Source organism: Telmatherina bonti (genome assembly GCF_933228915.1).
Source record: "Telmatherina bonti genome assembly, chromosome: 2".
In the NCBI taxonomy this organism is placed as follows: domain Eukaryota; kingdom Metazoa; phylum Chordata; class Actinopteri; order Atheriniformes; family Telmatherinidae; genus Telmatherina; species Telmatherina bonti.
The window spans coordinates 25313003-25333942 of record NC_136620.1 but is presented as its reverse complement, the minus strand read 5'-3'; the positions used below and the strand labels follow the sequence as shown (position 1 = coordinate 25333942).

General features: G+C 40.0%; 1 protein-coding gene across 1 annotated transcript in view; it reads left to right on the top strand.

The window, feature by feature from the left end:
- The first annotated feature begins 305 nt into the window (after positions 1–305).
- The window catches only part of LOC306770709 (PDZ domain-containing RING finger protein 4-like), a 158046-nt gene continuing 137411 nt past the window's right edge, over positions 306–20940 (top strand). Inside the window, exons 1-2 of the mRNA XM_079259610.1 lie at positions 306–324; positions 419–505. Coding sequence (XP_079115736.1) covers positions 443–505 — 63 coding nt within the window. The 5' untranslated portion in view covers positions 306–324; positions 419–442. The remainder of the gene's footprint in view (positions 325–418; positions 506–20940) is intronic.

Below are 20940 nucleotides of genomic sequence, written 5' to 3'. Positions count from 1 at the left end.
GAGCCACGCACGGGCCACCGTGCTCAAAATGTTTGCCAGAAAGGATGCGGTCTTGTGTTGACCGGGAACATCCACACAGAGGAGCATTGTTGTGTGGAGGCGCTGCGCGCGCTCACCGATGCGCTTGAGGAAAGAGGCGCAACTTTGGCGCATGAAGCCCAGATGGCGAGGCTCAGGTGGAACAGGAGGGAGCAGACCCTGTTGGCTCAGGTGAGGACGGTGCATAACGAGGCTCAGCTCGCTGCTCTCAGGTACCAGCAGAGACTGCATCGATACTTGCTGCACATCAACAGTATCGCGGAACAGATAGTTGGATACTGCAAGGTGAGAGATGCTATGTATGATGAGTTCATGTTTGTTCATCTCACTTTGACTGCAGAAAAGATGACAAGGCGGTTGTGTTTGTTGTCTGAACTAGAGTGACTCCAGCACAGCTGCTGACATGCAAAGCCAGATAGCAGATCAAGCAGAGGGGGAGCTGCGGGGAAATGTTAAAGCCCCCCAGGTAAGAGAAGAACCCTAATTCTCATTTCCAGCTTTTTCCATCAGTGCCCTTTCACACTTGAATCCCTGCTGCTGTTATCGCTGTGCCACATTCATTCAAGCTTCAAACCTAGTAAGTTTTAATGTGTTTCTCTGGAAGGTCTCATTGCAGCAGTATCTTGTGTTTTCTGGCCACTCTGTGTCCCCCGAGACACCGCTGGTGGTGCTGAGACAGAATATTTCAAAGCTTTGCTGCCTGATGTGCTGTGGGGTTTTTATTTTTTTTTTAAACTTCTTCCTCTGTTTCACCTGCTGGCTCTGCTCACTGTGAGCCAGATATTTCCTCTTGCCAATGTTGACTTTAGGATCACAGTCTGACTGATGAATGCTTATAGTAGGTAATCTCCTCTCACACCCTCCTGTTTATCATTTGCTGTGGTTTGGTCTTTTATCTCTTGCAGCAAGACTGGGTGTTTATTGAGAAGGGGATTTGTTTTTATAAATGTCAGGCAGTGTACTGTAATTATACTCTATTCTGGAGTATTTTCCTGTAATACGTGAGCATTAATAAAACTTCTTTGACAGTAATGGGAGCGTGATCGCAACTTGTGACTTGTGTGGAGGTATTTGATGGAATTTCTTATCATTTTATAGGTTGACTGCAACAAAGAGAACACAATTTATTTATAGGGAAAGTATCAAAATGAACACAGAAAAATGAATGCAAGGTGGCAATGCCCTAAAATCCAATGTGGCACTTGGAAAAGTATTAACTTTTGGCATGATTAATATTCGGAGGATCTAGTAAAGGGTTAATAGCTACAGCTCTGCTGAAAGGAAAAAAAAAAAGTCTGCTGTTGACAGCTTGGATTAAATGTTAATGACCATCTGTTTCCTTCTGTACATTTACATGGCTTGTTTTCTCTAGACTGCATTGACTTTTTAAAAATAATATTCTACACAAGCATTTTTGTCAATATGTACTTGATAAGGCTAACAACTAACTGGTCAGAGTCTCAGTTGCTGCTGGGATTTATTTAACCTCCTCATTGTGGCTGCCAGATCTAATAATAACTCTTGTTTTCATAAGCTCATGAGGTAGCCTTAAAGTTTGTGTTATTACCCCTCTGGCTCAGACCTTTGTTGTGTTTGGGCTGCTGTTGAAGGGTGGATAGGTTTAATGGTGGTAATGGTCACTTAAAGTATCCCGCTAATTACCTACAGCAGACTGGGAATGCAGCAGGCTTACTTTTGATTAATGTGGAAAACTGTTGAGTCTGCTGCCAAAGCTGAGCAGCAATGCAGCATCTATTTTCAGATAGCTCAGTTTTTTGCCTAAAAGCTCCTCTCTAATGCGTCTTTAATAGTTTTGTCACTGCATCCTGCTTTCCAAATGGATTTTCCAATACTTTAGAAAGCTGAATTTGTCGTTCATGCAAGAAAGTTTTAGTTTATTGGAAAAGTTCAAGTATTCTCTCTGCAAAGACAATAGAGTTGAATTACTAACATCCCTGTTTGCTGTGTGTATGCAAAACAAGCCTGACTGACTCATTTTTATCTCCCTATATTCTGCGTGAAAGGTTTTCTCTTCTTGTATGAGACACATGCAATGCCAAAAAAGAAATAATAATTTTAGTTTTTAAACAGTTGTTTCCTGATTTCAGACAAAAGCTTTATTACTTTCCATAAAGTGGCTGAAAACAAAAGTTTTCAAATCACTTATGTTGGAAAAAAACATATTGAAGATATTTTAAATGAGCGTGAATGTGTAGGGCTGTGACAATATGCTTTTGTCTCGATTCGATTCTGATTTGTTTTGGGTGCCGATTCGATTTAAATTGCGATTCTCACAATTCTTCGATACTGCTGATTTAGGTAGATTAAAAACAACAACAAAAAAATGCATAAAACTTTTTTGCTGGTCATTTTTCTTGATTTCAGTCAGGAAGAAACAACACAGTAGCCAGGCCATCATTCTGCTGCTATAATGGCCAAGAAGAATGTAAAAAGATCAATAAAAACAATAAAAATTACAAAAAATTTATGATAGATTATTTTGATGTATTTGGGGAAAAAAAAAAGATTTAAAAAAAAAAAATTGATTTTAAAATTGTGAAAAAAAAAATCCAGATATTTGATTTTTCAATTGGATTTTCCCACCACTAGCAACTAGTGACTGTATGACATCAGATACAAAACTCTTCAGGTAAAAAATTCCAGACATATTTTAATTGTACACAGAAGCAGTTTATCTATTTGAGTTTATAATATTGTAACAAAAATACATGAACTTCTTATTACAGACACACTGATTGCCTTTAACCTAAAGGCTCCTTCAAATGCATTTTTTAATGCATTCTCCATGACATAGTTATGTGCATGAAGTGCAAAATGGTTTGATAACCAGTAGATATCTATACATCAGCCGCATCGTTGTTTAGGCTGCAGGATTCAAATCGTGTGCAAAAAAGTAGCGGCTTGAAGCCCCAAAACGATGACAAATGACGTATTTTCTAGGCTTTGTACTTTTGAAAAAAATGTCCTTATGTGAAGCTCTCTGTAGCCCCAGTTCTGAAAGCAAAGATAAATATGAAGTAACTGGATAGAATGACTTTAAAATTAGCCCAACGTAGCTCTGACATTAGATGTTATCCTGTCATGTGCAGTTTTCTGTGTGACATGTTAGAGTTACAGTACAAAGAGACAAATCAGCGGCATTTACTTAAACAAGGCCTCTAATGACAATGTCACCAGTGTGTTGATATCCAGTTTGTGGTGTGTATGTTAAAATGATTTTAAGTATGATAATTGTAAAAATGTGATAATTTCTCTGGCAATGATTATTTTTTAAATATATCTAATTACAATCCTTTTCATTAGAAGCCAACAGTTTTTTTTTTTTTTACCTAGTTGCTAAGGTGTATGTGACGACGGGCACGGCTTCGGCTCAGCTGTGACGAGGATAGTTGATGCTGTGGTTCAACGAATGCTGCTGTGTCTGATTATGATGTGTCTTAATCTGCTGTAGCAGGCCGAGGCCTCGGTAGAGGCTGAGAGTTGACAGCCGGTCAGTTTGGCTGTCCTTTTCTTTCCCTCCTAGGTAAGAACAAGCCCTGCTAACCAGATCTATGTTGGTGCAGCGTGAAAAGAGCAAAGTAGCGACACTGCTACAGCGTGATTGGACAGCTGGCTGCTCAAGGGGACACTTTTACAAAAAAATTTGTTGGTTTGCTATCCAGCTTAGATTTCTCACACCGTGGTAATCCAATGCTTCCCTTCATTGTAATTCCTTCCGAATTGTTAACATGATGGAAAAACTTTTTAGAACTGAGAACTCCTTTTGTAATTTTGTGCTGGAATTGAGAGAAAGAGAAAAATCTGATGGCCTGTGAGATGTCTCTGGGACATCTGTTGAGATTAACTTGGTGCAAGTCACATTGTACTTTTCCATGCCCTCAGAAATGTACTGATCTAGATCCTGCTGATTGTGTGTTCAGTGGCCTGACAGGGAATATAGTCAGCGGCTGTGAGTCAGGCTGTGTGTTCTGCTGTGTTGAAAAGGCATAATGGAAGTAAGGCACTGCACTCTTAACAGCAACAAGGTCAGTCAGCTTTGTAAAAACATGCCACCCTTCATCATTCATTGAAATTTGCTCTTATGTTTGTGTAGAACCAGATGAAAACACAGATGAAACCACAGCTGAAGCAAAACAGCAAAAGATCCTCCAAATACGACCTTTTGTTTCTGTTGGTGAAACGGTTGGAAACTGCAGAAACATTTGAACCGAATACGCATCAGAAAGCACATTTTATTACCCTTCACCAAAGCAGGGAAAAGAAGTAGAGATGTTTTTTTCTTGATTCAAAAATGTACCAGCTTTTGTGAAAGGTTACTGGCACACATGCTGGGTCTTTGTCTCCTGGTTGGGGTGAACTGTAGGGCTGAGCGATATGGCCAAAATGTCATATCCCGATATAGCTCGTTTTATATCCCCATAACAACATACATAACCATATAAAATTGATTATTTTGTGTCAGTCATCGTTTATTTGTCAGATGTGCTTGACAACAGCAGCAGCGATCTCCTTCCATCTGCGGTAACTATGGCTGTATGACGTTTCACAGGTAAATACCTACTGCAGCGTTTGTGTCTGGAGTTTATTATGAGCGCTTTTGCCTCCACTTATCGCTACTTTGTTGCCTTTGCTCGTTGAATCTATTCTTTATTCTGTATATTCTTTATCCTGATTCTTGTGCAGGTGATAAAATGAGTTAGTTGTGTCGAAGTCCATTGTCAGGATTGTGAGCCAGTCTGTTCCACGTCGGTCTTTTTGAGCCATGCGACAGAAATTTCCCCTCTTTTATGAATAAGCTCATCAGTTTTGATTGGATGTTCATCTTTTTATTGAATTACCCTGCTCTGAAACGCGTCTGTTACCGACTTTCTCCATGTTTGTTTATATATTGCAGAGTGCATGCTGTAATACTGCAGTAAAGCACCTTATCGTGGCATAAACGACAGAGCCTCATATTAAATGTTAGACATTTGCTATCATCCAAAGGATATATGTCATCATATCGCCCAGTCAACTGTAGTGCAAAGGTACCAATAGATTCCGTTCTTTTTTTTCCTCCATCGTAAGGAAAGGTTGAGAAGCGGAGAAGCAGTAGAAAGGACAGAGTGGAGTACAGAAGAATCAGTGTCATCAAAATCCAATCTTGCATGCCAGGCGGAAACGAAACAGCCCAGTTTGTTTGCTCCCATAACAAAAGCTGATAAGAGAGGACCGACACTAGAGAACCTCAGTTCCAGTTCATTTAAATGTTTTCTTTTTTTATCTAGATAGATGACATAAAAAATGACAATTTTTTTCCAACAAAACATGGACTTGAACTCCTGGAAGGAGAACACAATTTAGTAGACAAATAACAGAAAAAGAAAATAATTGTATTTTGCTTCAAATAAAGACAGATGTCTACTGGTGATATCACTTGGGGCCACAGTCATATGTATCTTTTTACTACCTGTCTAGACAGCTTTATAGTCTCTTTCTGCACCGGTTCCCCTGAGCATTTTGTTGAAAATGGAAGAGAATGCCTGCATTCACCAGACTGAATTTAGACATTGGTTTACAGCTTGCTGTCTGCTTCCCTTACACCAGGCTGGTTTAGAAAAAAATAAACTTTGCTGAGATGGAAAGTGAGTTGAACACAGTCCCAAGGTAGGAATATGAGGTTGTTATATTCTGTGTGCTTTGGCCCCCTGGAGAGGTTTTCTGTACCTTTTTCTGCTCTGTTTGGGATGCCATTTACCCAGAATTTATGCCATGTAAACTGTTTGTCCTGCGCCTGGTAGAGAGGGACCGCCCTGCTCACCATTTCCTATTTCCTCTCCAATTCCCACACACACTGTGATGCTAAAACAAACACCAGCTTTCACTCAATCAGATTTATCAGCTGGAATAAATTTGAATTTCATGATCGGTAATTATTCAGGACATCTTGTTTAATGGGTTAGTCTTATTTCCCCGACTATTTGTGGAATTTTCATTGGTCAAAGGAACTTTTAATGTTTTCATAGGTGTTACTTTGGCGTAGGAGATGTTTTTCAAAAGCTGTAAGGCAGATATTAAGATCTGGATAGTCCCCAGTCCGAGGTTGTGGATTTGCACCAAACCAAGCGGTGGGTGGGTTGTGAATCATTTCTTTTGTTGGTAGCTGGGAGTGTGTTTTTTATGTATGCTTGTGTTTACTTTAGCTGTTCAGATCTGTTGTTTTAAGCAGGAGGTGTGAAGAAGAAAACTGTACCGTTAAAGACCACCGGGCTCGTAAAAAGGAGAACTGGGCCTCACCTCCTGAAATGCTCCTTTTTATTGAATGAAGTTTAGCATCATATGCCGGATGTTGGAGGGTGACTGAGATGAAGTGGCTTTTGATTTTCATACTTGATGACAAATGATCTTCCAGATTAACTCTGATCCAAGTTATAACGGAGAGCAGCTGCGTTATCTGCATAAATACACAATCAGTCTGTTCACATGAAAATACCCAATCTAATACTTTTGAATAAAACATTTGTGGATCTGTTTAAAAATTATCCTTAAAACAGATGTTCTGTTTATTTTGTCACAACTCTTATATGTGGTTGGATAAGAAGTGTGTTTGGGAAGTGGAGACTCCATCAGGACCTGTGTCACACACTTGTTAGTGAATTTGTGTGTAATTACAGATGTTTGGACTGTCAGTGTTTATGTGTAGTGGAGGAGCCACAAACTCACAAGGTAGAGGCAGATAAAATGTCTTAATGAAGCTCATATGCCAAAAGGCATAAAAACTGCAACTGAATACAAGCACAGAAGGAAGGAAGAGCTTGGCACAACAACAATGATGGCAGTCTGGCAGGTAACATAAAAGAAAAAAGCATGCAGTGCAGATGACAAAACAGTAAAGTTTACTAAGGTGAGAAACAAAACAGTTATCAAAACTCATGAATACACACAGGTTGTGCATAAAGGCTGGTTTCACAGAAACAGACACAGAAACCAAGATTTCACCTGAAATGATAAGAATTTAATACAAGATAGCATTGAAAACAATAATGTGTTTATATTAATTATATATATATATATATATATATATATATATATATATATATTTCTTTTGAATCATTATAGTATATTATGGTATTTAAACAGATATATATTATCAATCATTTTCATGATTTTCCCCTGAATAACTAAACAAACACGCACACAAACACACAAAAAAGGTCGTTCTGACACAGTTTTGAGACTTTTTTTTCCTTGACATTTTAAATTAACTTGAAGTGTGAGCAGGTTAGCACATTTTTCATAAATTTATTATCGGAGCCAAAAACGTGAGCATGTTTTGGTATAAAGTATTCCTCACAAGTCTAATGTAGTGTAAATGTTACATCTGGATGAATTTTATTGCAGCAAGGACTTTGATGTAAATTTATCAAATGGAAATACTGCTGAGGAGTTCAAAGTGTCTTGCAGATTGTGTGTGTGTGTGTGTGTTTGGTTTTAAATTTCTTGCTTTGTTTGGATTGTTTTTCTCTTTTTCAAATGAACTTTGAAGATGTTCATCTTAAAAATGAGAGTATATCTCATTATTTTTCTGGCGACTCAATCATTTCATTTATCCATGCGAACACTTGGTTTAAACATTCTGGTGGTTGTAGATAGCTGGCCTCTCCGTGAGTCTCAAATTCAGGATTCACCAACCAACATCTGGAAAAGAGGGTTGTGTGTCAAACAGGCCATAAACTAGGAGGCTGAAAAGAAACTGATGAAATTTCCAGATCACTTCCCACTGCGATGTTTTAAGGTTCTTTGCTCTGGCACTTACTTGTGGTCAGGCACATATACGGACATGGCTCTGCGGCGCATTCTGTACAGTGTACGCATTCTCTGTTCTCACACACTTGTGTACAGTCAGCAGAGATGAAAACTTATACCTCCCACTCGACGTTTAACTGTCATGCAAAGTTCTCCTGCAGCTTAAACGTCTCGTGCAACCAAACACTTCAGAGAATGGCTTGTTGTTTGTGGTCAAATACAAATTCAGTCACCCCCTCTGTTCCCATCTCTACCACCAGTGGGGGGTTTGGTTAGTCACTGACCCGATGCCATTTTGAACTCACAAAGACCCACGATCTCTCTAGACTTGATAAACATGTGGCTTAATTTTGCAGCTGTTAGAGAAATTGCACTGAAAGGCCTGAGTCAGCAGGTTTGCAGGAGCACACAGGCAGCTGCACGTGTGTACAGAACTGCACACAAACACAGCGGTGGCCACTTTGTCTAAGTCCTTGTCAGCATGTAGGAGTGTAGTGAAGTAAGGTTATGGTTACTTCTTTCATGGTCAGAACTTAGAGTTGCTCATCTCCACCTGACTGGAAACCATCATGACTCATTGTTTTGAAGTAATTTTGAGTGTTGATCAGTAAACCAAATACTTTTTAACCCTTTGTTTAGTGTTATTAGCTGCGTTTCCATTACACCTAGGATTGCACAAAACCGAAATATTGCAGTAAAAAAATGCTCAAATATTGCTGAAAAGTTTTTTTTACAATCTCATGAGGTGGTTATTTTTAGACTTTTTGTTTTTAAACTGTATCACAATAGTTGAATGGAAACACTTTTTTCCCCCCCATGTCTCAGGACGTGACATAGGGGGTCATGTGACCAGTTAATTTTCCAGTAGAGATGGCGCATTATAAAACAAACATCAAATTTAAGTTTTACAATAAATAAGACAAGGAAATGATGGAAGGGCTTTTAAAAGCTGTAGCAAATTCTCCGCAGCAAGTAGAAAACCCCAAAATAAAGCAACGATGGCTACCTTGCATAAGGTAGTGCATAATAAATGGAGGCTTGTATGCTAAACGCCATTCAGTAGAAATACATGCAAATCACAATTATTTGTTGTTGTTTGGTGATTTTGTGAAAACTGTAATGAAAATGCACCTAGTGTGAGGATGGAGGATACTGTAAAACCTTAAAACCTGGTTACTTTTTGTAAAAAGAAAAAAAGTAGTAAGTGATCAGAACTAACAGTTTCTTCTCATTATTATATTACAAGCAAATCTCAGTTCTGGGATGTAACCTGATCTTTGACAAATGACGGATTACTGAGTGGATCAATGATTTTATGGTGTGGTATAAGACATTTTGTTTGTCCATTTAAGTGGCCAACTATGGTTCTCTGCCTGATAAAAGGTTAAAGAACCAGAGTAAATGATTGATCACTAGCTACTGGTTTCTCATACAAAACCACCATTCTTTTATTCCACACAACATATAAACCGATCCTCTCTCATCCACTGATGAAATTATAGATTTCTACATCTGGAACAATGTCATTTTATTCAAACATTTTATATTTGAATAATGTCTTTAATTGTTGTCCCTGATATGACAGATTATAATGCTAGCGCCCAGCTGTATCAACCAAACTGGTTTTTAAAATGGACAAAGGATTTTAGAATACATTTAGACATTGTGCTGCACTTTTACATTTTAAAGATTTTTTTAATTCTACATGACCATTTGTTTTATCTGTTAGACCTTTCAGCTGCATTAAGTATATTATGGCAACGTCCGCTTTTGTTGACAGGAGGATTACAACTTAATTACATTTGAGCTGAGGCTGCCATACATTCAGAGAAACAACTGTACAATGGGAGACTGGAGCAGCACATTAGGGAGGTGTTGAGGAGTGGGACGTAAGCCTGAGTAATATGCCAGGTGTGTCCAGGGTATTAGGAAACACAGAGCCCTGGAACGGCCCTGTGTGTTTTCCCAGACATCGGATAAAAACTATTGTAGCCTTTGTTTATCTCATTCCATCATGAGGATCAACACTAACCTATGCCAGACATTATTTAAATTAAAGGAAACAAACACAGTAGAACAATTTGACTTAAAACTGCACACATACAGACATAAAATATGTAGAAATAAAAAAAATTGATGTCCATTCAAACAACTCAGCAGCAGTGTTTTGTTTTTTTTTTGTTTAGTTTTTTTTTAGTTTAACTCATGGAGTTTATATTTAAAATTTACCCCAAGCTTTACATTCGGTTTTAGTCTACAGTAACAAATATAGTTTAATGTTAGACTATTATAACTGTTACTGAACCTTATTCTACTAAAAGATGGGTGGCTGTAGCTCAGGAGGAAGAGCAGTCGGCTTGCAACTGGGAAGTTGGGAGTTCGATTCGATGTGCCTATCGTGGTATGATCATGTATGTAAGTCGCTTTGGATAAAAGCGTCTGCTAAATGACTGTAGTAGAGTAGAAAAAGATGACATTCAGCTAGTTTAGTCTGTGCAGGATGTACAGGATGTTTGCTCACATGTCCTCTCAATGGCTTTACACACCAAGAAGATGTTGCTAATTCACATGGAGAAGCAGTGGCTCAGGTGGTAAAGCAGCTCATCCAATTGTGTATGACCAGAAGGTTGAGTCCACACCCACACATGTTACATGATGTTCATCAGAAGTATTCACAACATGCCTCCAGAAGCAGCATTGCAAGTGTATGATTGTGTATGAATGTTTTATTGATGACTGGAGAGGATATTTGCTGCAACGTTTCTGTCAGTCTCCACAGGGGCAGTTTGCGTGTAACTTACCCTCATCAAGTACAAATATGGTCCCAATGTAAGCAACCTCTTTGGGGTTGCTGGATCTGGACGTGCTGACGTTGCGGTAACGTATTGTCATTTCCTGTTTACCTAGCGTGTGTCACTGCGGATTGCTACGAGCCGTTGGCTCCTTTAACTTCTTTCTAACTTCTATCTATTGTTAACCAACCACTCACTTTAGCGCACAATATCTTCCCAAACCACTGTTCTATATATTGCATTTATTTTTGGGATCTTTGGCTTTCTGTTTACTGACTTAAACAGCTCAAGCACTCGGTTTTAGCATGGCTGCTAGCTCTCTTCCCACACCCCGGTCCCCTGCCTTTTCTTGCTCGGTGTGTCTGATGTTTAGCTACTCCTCCGCCTCCTTTAGTGATAACGGTAGGTGTATTAAGTGTAGCAGCTTGGCAGCTTTGGAGGCGAGGCTCTGTGAGTTAGAAGCCCAGCTCCGCACTCAGTTAGGGAAGCAGTTAGTCAGCAAGCCCCCATTAGCCAGTGCGGAGCTACCAGCCAGGGCAGCCATCCCGAGCCGTCCCTCAGCAGTTCCCGCGCAGCCGGGAGCCGAGGCGGGCTGGACGACGGTCAGGCGGAAGCGTAGCCCCAAACCAAAACCCACTGGCCATCACTGACCTGTTCACGTTTCTAACAGATTTTCCCCGCTCGGTGACACACTCGCTGAGGCAGAAACCCTGATTATAGGTAGTTCCATAGTCAGAAACGTGGCTCTAGAGACACCGGGGACCATAGTCAAATGCATTCCTGGGGCCAGAGTGGGCGATGTCGAATCGTATTTGAAACTGCTGGCTAAGGCTAAACGTAAATACCGTAAGATTGTAATTCACGTCGGCGGTAACGACACCCGGTTACGCCAATCGGAGGTCACTAAAATTAATGTTGCTTCGGTGTGTAACTTTGCCAAGAGCATGTCGGACTCCGTAGTTTTCTCTGGTCCCTTGCCAAATTTAATCAGCGATGACATGTTTAGCCGCATGTCATCCTTCAACCGCTGGTTGTCTAGGTGGTGTCTCGATAACAACGTGGGTTTTATAGATAATTGGAGCGCTTTTTGGGGAAAGCCTGGTCTTATTAGGAGAGATGGCATCCATCCCACATTGGATGGAGCCACTCTCTTATCTAGCAATATGGACTCTTTTATTAGTCAGCTAAATTGACAACTCAGGGTTGGGACCAGGAGGCAGAATTGTAGTCCTACACACTTTTCTGCAGCTTCCCACCTGCCGCCGCCCACCCAAAACCCCATTCCGACCTTATACAACTTCCCAGCAGTAAGAATTAAACAACACAAAAACACTTCTGGGGTTAATCGTGAAAACCTCATAAAAATAAAAACAATGGATCTAATAAAATCTGAAAATAAGACAATAAAGTGTGGCCTACTGAATATTAGATCCCTCCCAAATAAGTCTTTATTAGTCAATGACTTGATAGGTGATCACCACATTGATTTATTCTGTCTTACGGAAACCTGGTTACAGCAAGAGGATTATGTTACTATTAATGAAGCTACGCCAGCTAACTATTTAAACTTTCACATTCCTAGAACTACAGGCAGAGGAGGAGGTGTTGCAGCTATCTTTAAGTCAGAATTTTTAATTAATCCTAAGCACAAAACTAACTATAAATCCTTTGAATTCCTGACATTAAATTTATCTCATCCAAAATGGAATTAAGAGAAACCGCTTCTTTTAGCATTAGTGTATCGCCCACCTGGACCTTACTCCGAGTTTCTGACCAAATTCTCTGATCTCTTGTCTGAGTTAGTGCTGACTACTGATAAGGTCATTGTACTAGGTGATTTTAATATTCATGTTGACGATGAAAATGATAGTTTAAACATTTCCTTTAGCTCTATTCTAAACTCAATTGGGTTTTCACAAAATGTCAATGGAGCCACTCACTCTCATGGCCATACTCTTGATCTTGTTCTAACATATGGTATTGAGACTGATAAGCTCAAAGTATTTCCTCAAAACCCTGTCTTGTCCGATCACTTCTTATTAACCTTTGAATTCACTTTATTTGATTACTCACTGACCAAAAATAAATTCTACTATAGTAGATGTTTATCAGACAATATTACAAAATTTAAACAATCAATTGAATCAATTTTTTCACATCTACCATGTGTTAGCATGACTGAGAGTCCCCCTTTAAGCCTTACTCCTGCTCAGATTGATCAACATGCTGATACTATAACAGCTTCAATGCGTACAACCTTGGATAATGTTGCTCCCCTAAAGAAGAAGAAATTAGGTAAGATTATGAAGGCTCCCTGGTTTAATTCCCAGCTTCGAGCTCTAAAACAGGCATCAAGGCGTTTGGAAAACAGATGGCGTTCATCAGGACTAGAGGAGTCTCACTTAACCTGGAAAGAAAGTTTAATCGTATACAAAAAAGCCTTACGTACAGCAAGAACAGCTTATTATTCATCATTGATAGAGGAAAACAAAAACAACCCTCGGTTTCTTTTCAGCACTGTAGCTAGGCTTACTAGGAGCCGGAGCGCTGTGGAGCCATGTATTCCTTTCTCACTTAGCTGTGATGATTTCATGTATTTTTTCAGGAATAAAATTGACACTATTAGAGATCAAATTCACAATACTCTTCCTTCTACCTATAATGCTGAGCCTGTTGTGGTCTCCGAAGCATCCTTAGAACCAGGATCTGACTTGTGTCTAAATAGTTTCTGTCCTGTCCAACCCTCTGAATTAACTAAAATAATAGCTTCATCTAAACCATCCACCTGTATCTTAGACCCTCTCCCAACGAGCCTCTTTAAGGACATTTTCCCTTTAATTAATACATCACTACTAAGTCTTATGAATATGTCTTTAGTGACAGGATATGTACCACAATCATTTAAAACTGCTGTAATCAAGCCTTTACTTAAAAAGCAATCTCTGGATCCAGAGGTGATAGCAAATTATAGACCTATATCTAACCTCCCGTTTATGTCCAAAATTCTGGAGAAAATAGTTTCAGCTCAGCTACATGCCCACCTGAGCAGAAATAATTTATGCGAGGAGTTTCAGTCAGGATTTAGAGCTCATCATAGCACTGAGACAGCATTGGTGTACAGTTACTAATGACCTTCTTATGGCCTCAGACAAAGGACTTGTGTCCGTACTTATCTTGCTTGATCTTAGTGCTGCATTTGATACAGTTGATCATAACATTCTGTTACAAAGACTAGAACAGGTGATTGGAATTACAGGTACAACGTTAAGCTGGTTTAAATCATATTTATCTGATAGACTTCAGTTCGTTCATGTAAATGACAAGTCCTCCTCACAAACTACAGTAAGTCATGGAGTTCCTCAAGGTTCTGTACTTGGACCAATACTCTTCACGCTATATATGCTCCCTTTAGGCAAAATTATTAGACAGCATGGAATAAACTTTCATTTTTATGCAGATGATACTCAACTATACTTATCCTTTAAACCAGATGAAACAAATCAGCCCAATAGGCTACAAAATTGTCTCATAGACATAAAGACTTGGATGTCTAGAAATTTTCTCCTCTTTCCTCCTCAGATAAGACTGAAATAATTCTTGTTGGATCTGAAAAACTCAGAGCTAAATTTTCCGGTTTTGTAATGAACCTGGATGGCATTACTTTAGCTTCCAGTGCTACAGTGAGAAACCTTGGAGTAATATTTGACCCTGACCTGTCCTTTGGTCCACATATTAAGCAGGTTACTAAAACAGCCTTCTTTCATTTACGTAATATAGCCAAAATTAGGGACATTCTGTCTCGGAGTGATGCAGAAAAACTGGTTCACGCTTTTGTTACTTCGAGACTAGATTACTGTAACTCTCTATTACTGGGCTGTCCTAAATATGCCCTGAAAAGCCTTCAGCTGATCCAGAATTCTGCAGCCAGAGTCCTGACCAGAACCAGCATGAGAGATCATATTTCTCCAGTTTTAGCCTCTCTTCATTGGCTGCCTGTTGAATCTAGAATAGAATTTAAACTCCTTCTCCTTACATATAAAGCCCTCCACAACCAGGCACCACTATATATCAAAGACCTCATTGTTCCTTATATACCAAGCAGAGTACTTCGTTCGCAGACTGCAGGCTTACTTGTGGTTCCTAGAGTGTCAAAGAGCCGAGCAGGAGGCAGAGCCTTTGGTTATCAGGCCCCTCTCTTATGGAATAAGCTCCCAGTTAGTGTTAGGGAAGCAGACACCCTCCCCACCTTTAAGACTAGGCTGAAGACTTATCTTTTTGATAAGTCCTATAGCTAGGGATGGTTAGCATCCCTTAGTTATGCTGCTATAGGTTTAGACTGCTGAGGGACATTTCCTGATACACTGAGCTTCTTTCTTTTTCTCTTTATCTCTTTCTTTTACCCCCCCATAACAGTGTTGCATCATTAACATGTATGTCTCCTGTCTCAGCAGGTCTCCCTGGCCGGGAGTAGCAGTTCCTGTTTGTTGTCTTTCTGTCCTTTTCCCCCCACACAGCAGAGGCAGATGGCTGCCTGTCCTGAGCCGGGTTCTGCCGGAGGTTTCCTTCCTGTTAAAAGGGAGTTTTTTCCTTCCCACAGTTGCCAGTGTGCTTGCTCAGGATGGGAGATTGAGTTGGACTCAACTCAATCTGTTGGTTTCCTTATATAGGCTATTATGAATTGGCCTTCATTATGTTTTCCCCTCTGTCTGTAAAGCGTCTTGAGATGGCATTGCCGTGATTTGACGCTATATAAATAAAGTTGAATTGAATTGAATTGAATTGCATATATTAACTGATTGTTTTTGGTTGATCCGTAAGCAACCAAAAAACAAAAAAAAACCAAATTGACAAATAAATCGTCTTACCTACAGCTTCTCAAACATTTGTCATGACTTATAATAAATCGTTTCCTTGCTAATAAATGCTAAAGTGGTGTTTGCCTGCTGCGGCGTGACCTCTTAAGATGTACAGTAGTTAGTGACAGGCTTAATGTATTACTTTGGCAGTCAGACAGAACAGTCTCATTCTATTCCAATCATCTCCTTCTTGATATTGCTTGAACTGAAAATGGTTTTTAATTATCTAAGTGGCCTTGCAAAGAAATTGAGTTGAAAGATTCATTGTGACTGCTGCACTTCATACAGACTGAGCTGTTTTAAGCCTTGAAAGGAGAGTAATCTTTTAGAAACATTATACTGTCATATCATAATATCCTATTATAGACATGGGTTGCATAATATTAATAGCTTCATTATTCTATTAAGGTAAGACAATTTAGTTGTTTAGACCATTGATGTTTTATGCCTAAAATGGACAATTTTTCCTATTAATTCTAGATTGGACAGTACATAAAATGAGTTTTTAAAATGTTGCAAAAATAGTTACAATTTTGTAAAATGAATCAGCGGTAAACAAACCCCCCCCCCCCCCCCCATTTTCTACACTGTTAAGCTTGTTTGAAGGGTAAGTCAAGAGGTTTCTGTTGCTCTGATGCTGTACATCAGCGATCTTAAAATCTAGTCGTGAGCTGGCCACTGTCCTGCAGGGTTTAGATGTCTCCCTTCTTCACACCTGACTCTAATGGACATTGGTAGAGCTTGACAGCAAAGTGTAATAGCAGGGAGCCTGCAGGACAGTGACTCTGCTGTACATGCACTTTTTTCTTCTCCTAGATTTTGGCATCCTGATCAAGAGCTCTTATCTTTCTTCATGCTTCCATTGGATGAAGTTCAGTAATGTAAAACAAAACAAATAAAATCTGCTGACATAATTTAATTAATCTATTAAGTCAAAATTGTATGTTGTTTTAAGAGACATCTGTGTTTGTGTTTGTTCTCAGGAGCAAATATCACCAACTTGTTCATTAGCAAAAGCATATGAGTGTGTGGCAGGCTGACATTTGTGTGTGTGTGTGTGTGTATGTTCTCTCTGTACATACGTCACTGTTTCACTGCCTCATTTCCAGCTAATTGATATCAACCATGTAGAACAGGAGGCCGATTGCAATCTCTACGTGGGTATGTGTAACTATCACCAGAAGTGAGCCAGATATTTTGGACCACAGTACGAGTGGTGGTGTTGAGTCAGCATGCTGAGGTCACAGCACCGGTGTTGGTACCAGACCTCCATCTGGCTGCGCTATCACAGAGCCACGCCAATCTCTCACTACATCTGATTCCACCTCGGTGCAGCAGATTGGACTTGGCTCCACTGCAGCCTCTCCACATTGAGAACACATTGTTTCTGCACGTCATGCGCTTCTCATTAAGTAGCACTTGTTTAGCAGATTAAGTAGAAGCCAAGAAAAGAGAGTAGTGAGGTGAAAATTTCCTCCTGCGCTCTGCGAATCAAATCTGAACCTTTGTGGCTCTGCAGCCGAATGCATGTGGGAACTGTAATAGCGGAACGTCACCAGCAGATGGCAGAAAGGACACACGGAGGCCTTGTGTCTGCCCCTTGAAGCTCTGAAATGGATGTCATTAATCTGTAGTTATCCATGTTTGGCTGCACAAGTAATAGCTGCATACACAGAATATTATTTTTATTTTCTTTAACTGTGCTCCTCAGGTTGCAATAAAACATATTTTGGGGTTTTAACTTAAGAAAGTTCAAGGAAAATAAATCAAACATGAAAAAGACAAATAATTTATTTAGATTACTAATTTATTCTACTATGAAACTGGCACAGGGAAGCACCAATACTTAAATGATTTGGTATTCGGTGTGCTGTTAGCTCCCCTAGTATGACTCATCTAAGCTGTCCGCTGTTTCCATTCTGTGAATGTGTTTGAACTATGATCATGTGTTGCTCACATTGCCTGTTTGATACCACCTATAGTCTCCTCAGTAAATGAGTATTGGGAGGCACTTTGCTTAAAAGCATTGATTATTTATAGAGGTAGTTTGGAAGTCCTGATACTTTGTTGATTAACAGCATCCAGTGGCCACCGACTCACTGGGGAAGTCGAGACACAGTTGCCTGTGGTTCTTCCTATTAGCTTGCACCAGTTGTTGATTAAGTTTCAATGGACTCCTGTTGGTTTCCTTCGGTTAGCCTCCTAATAAATGCCAGGGATGATTTGGCTGCAATTGTCTTCCCTCATCACTGCAAATGATCACTGAATGCTGCTGCATTGTAAAATCAATATTCTTAGACTATCGGAGCCTCAAACAGACGCAGATTACTGATGAGACTGATTTGAAGTGTTTAGCTGCGAGTGTGTTTTGGCCGTGTTGGTGAAAGGAGGAAATGAAGACAGACGGCGGTGTGCCTGTGTGCAAGAAGAGCAAGACAAAACAAGATTAAGAAGATTAATGATCGTGTGATTTTGTGAACACGTGGTTATTAACTCCAAGGTAACCTTTTGATTGTTTTTGAAAACCATTTGAAGAAAAAAAAAGTCCAAAGTTGTCTCTCGAGGGAGCAGCTTCTAAAATCAATGTCAGCGATCAGTTTGTTTCTTATCAAAGTCGGCTCTTGTTCCTGACAGCAGATTAACTTCTTTTTGTTTTATGTTTGTTTAATTGGCTAAAGCTGATACATGCAAGCCAAGAAAAGGAGAAACAGCTTGTCAGTGCTGCAGATGTCGGCGGAGATGATGAGACTTTATTCCTCTATTTCAGAATGGTATTGATCGATTCCTTAATTTGGTATTCTCTTTGTTTTGACTGAGACACGGAACATCCTGAGCCTCGTGAAACAGAAGCAGTGTGATTCATCATTTTAGCTTCTCTAAGAGTTTTATTCCAGCTTCACCCTGCATGTCTTTTTTTTTTTTTTTTTCCCCCTGTTTCGCCATGCTACATTATATCAAGGGTCTTTCCATCTTCTGTGTGTATGTTTGTACACAACCTAAGGCCATAAATCAGCCTTGCATTTGCACTCTGCATAATGTATCTCATGTTTCGATGAGGAAATGTGGGTGATCTTATGAATAATACAAGCTGCTCGGTCTTCGATGCCAGTACAGATAGTAATAAAGCGGATTTCTGTCAATGTGGGCCAACCATGAGAGCCAGAGAGCCTGGTACATTAGCTGTAGACGGCTGGTGATAAATCAGGTGTTTGCAGAGAGGATTGCTTGGCACAGGGAGCTCCCTCCGGAGGACTGCCGGAGCTGTGCCATAAGGTGAGGCAAGGCATTCAGAACGCCCTCCTTCCTCCCTACGCCGGGTCTCCAGGGTGGCTTTTAATCGCCACAAATGGGTGGCAATAACAACTGGTTGTATTTCATGTACTGTCCGATAGTTATGGCCTCCTGTAGCTTTTACGACAAGGAGATGTCAGGTTCTGGCCATAATTGGCCTCTCTATGGGGATTTTATGAGTCTGTTTACTCTGTCTGTACTTGTCTCTGGGATGCGCTGCTGTCCTCGGGGTCTCCTATGCTGGCTGCTCCAAAGCCTTTCAGCCTGTTTCTGTGTTGTATGAGGACGTGTAACGATCAGATACTGATTGATACCGTTTGATGGTAAAAGTCTGTCAAGTTTTTTTTGAGTAATTTGAACCCTAATCTGACCTTTTGAATTGACAGCTGCACCCTCAGCTCTGTCGCTGCGCTGAGGTAAAGGTGCCATCAGTGGCAATCCAAAACTTTGTTTTAACTCGTCTCCATACAGCCAGATTTCCCCTGTGTAGCAGAAGTGTATGTTTCCTCTTTTCTTGTCTTAAACCAGACAAGCTTGTAGTTTATCTTCCAAACACATGTTTCTGTCACTGTGCAAAAATCCTACAAGCCACAGGAAAGCACACTCACTTCTCCTGCTGTGTGGTAATAATTCATGTGTATTGTGTGTTAGCCAATTCTCTTAACAGATTAGAACAGCTATTCAACCTAATTTTCCTGTGCAGAGAATGAAATCTTTTAAACCAATGAGCCATGACAGAATAAGCATTGTCTTATGATTTGTGTTTATTGTTCGACAACAAAGGTGTCATTTGAGGATGTCTTGGTGGTGTCATCATATTCTGCACATTAATTCTCAGAAGTCTATTATCAGATACTTTGTTTAATTTCATCCTCAGTATGAGCGTTCAGGATGACTGGGTTGGTCACATGAAAGAACTAGAAGCTTGTCATCCGTGAACGTAATGAAAATGAAAGTTACCAACCTACCCAAGTGTTTTATTTCTACATATCTGTTGTATGATGTTTGACAATTCCACTAGGAGGCACTTAACTTAATCATTTGAACATCCTGTTCACAGTGGCTTTAATAAATCTCATTTATCTCCTGCTGTGCAGAAATATGCATTATAAGGCCATTATCTGATTACTGGATTATCTGTCACAGCTCGTAGTTTCTTGATGATGAAAATAATTAACTCGGGGGGTCAGTCCCCTAAAGCAGACAGCTGGTCTTCCCTGTTAAAGTGACTTTACCTGGTGGTGTTTTCTGATCACTGACACTGACAAATTGGTTCAATACTGATTTAAAGTAATTTCCTTTTACTTTTTCCTCCGTTTTCATCATTGTCTATCTGAGCTTTCACCAAAAGACGCCTCTGCACCTCCCTCTAATCACCAACATGTTTGTACTATGGTACCCGCACAGTCCCACAGCGTCACATTCATTATTTATGATGATAAATGTTGGAAGAAAGAAGTGTGTGTTTGCGCAGACATGATTGTGTGTATGTACCAAAATAACTGCGTAAAAAATGAGTCAGAGTACGCCGGCAGCAGCAGTCTTCCCATTGTCTTCTCAGTTCCTCACCCTCGCTTCCTACACAACACCATCAAACTGAGACCGTTGTGCTTTATAACGCACAGCTGGCTACCAGTGACATCTGCATGTAATTACCCTTGTGTGTGTATGTATGTTTGCATGCGTATGTGTGTGGCCACATGCTGTGCAGTGTCGCCCCTGCACCTGTTTGATGTGTCGTATCATGTGCATCTTTTGACAAAGTCTTACAGGCCTCAGACATAAGCTTATGCACACGCATACACACATTAGCACCTTGATGAATAATTAAGGAGGTTTCACATAGATAAGAGGCCAGTGTACCTGGAGGAGCATCTCTCCTGCAGCCTTCATGTGAAACACGTTTGGATTAAATGCTCTTTGTTTCCTCAGTTGTGTGTCTCAGTTCATGTCTGTCATTCCAGTCAAAGCTCAGGAACAGAGAGATATTTCTTTTACCTGAACACACACACACACACATGCACACACCATCTTTCTTAAAAACTGCACAAGCATGATGGCATGCACAGGGCAGCTGCTTTAAACAAAATGATTGGTTCAGTAATGTTGCACACTCAGGTGACTGGTCTTTAAGCAGAGGTTGTCTTAACATGTCA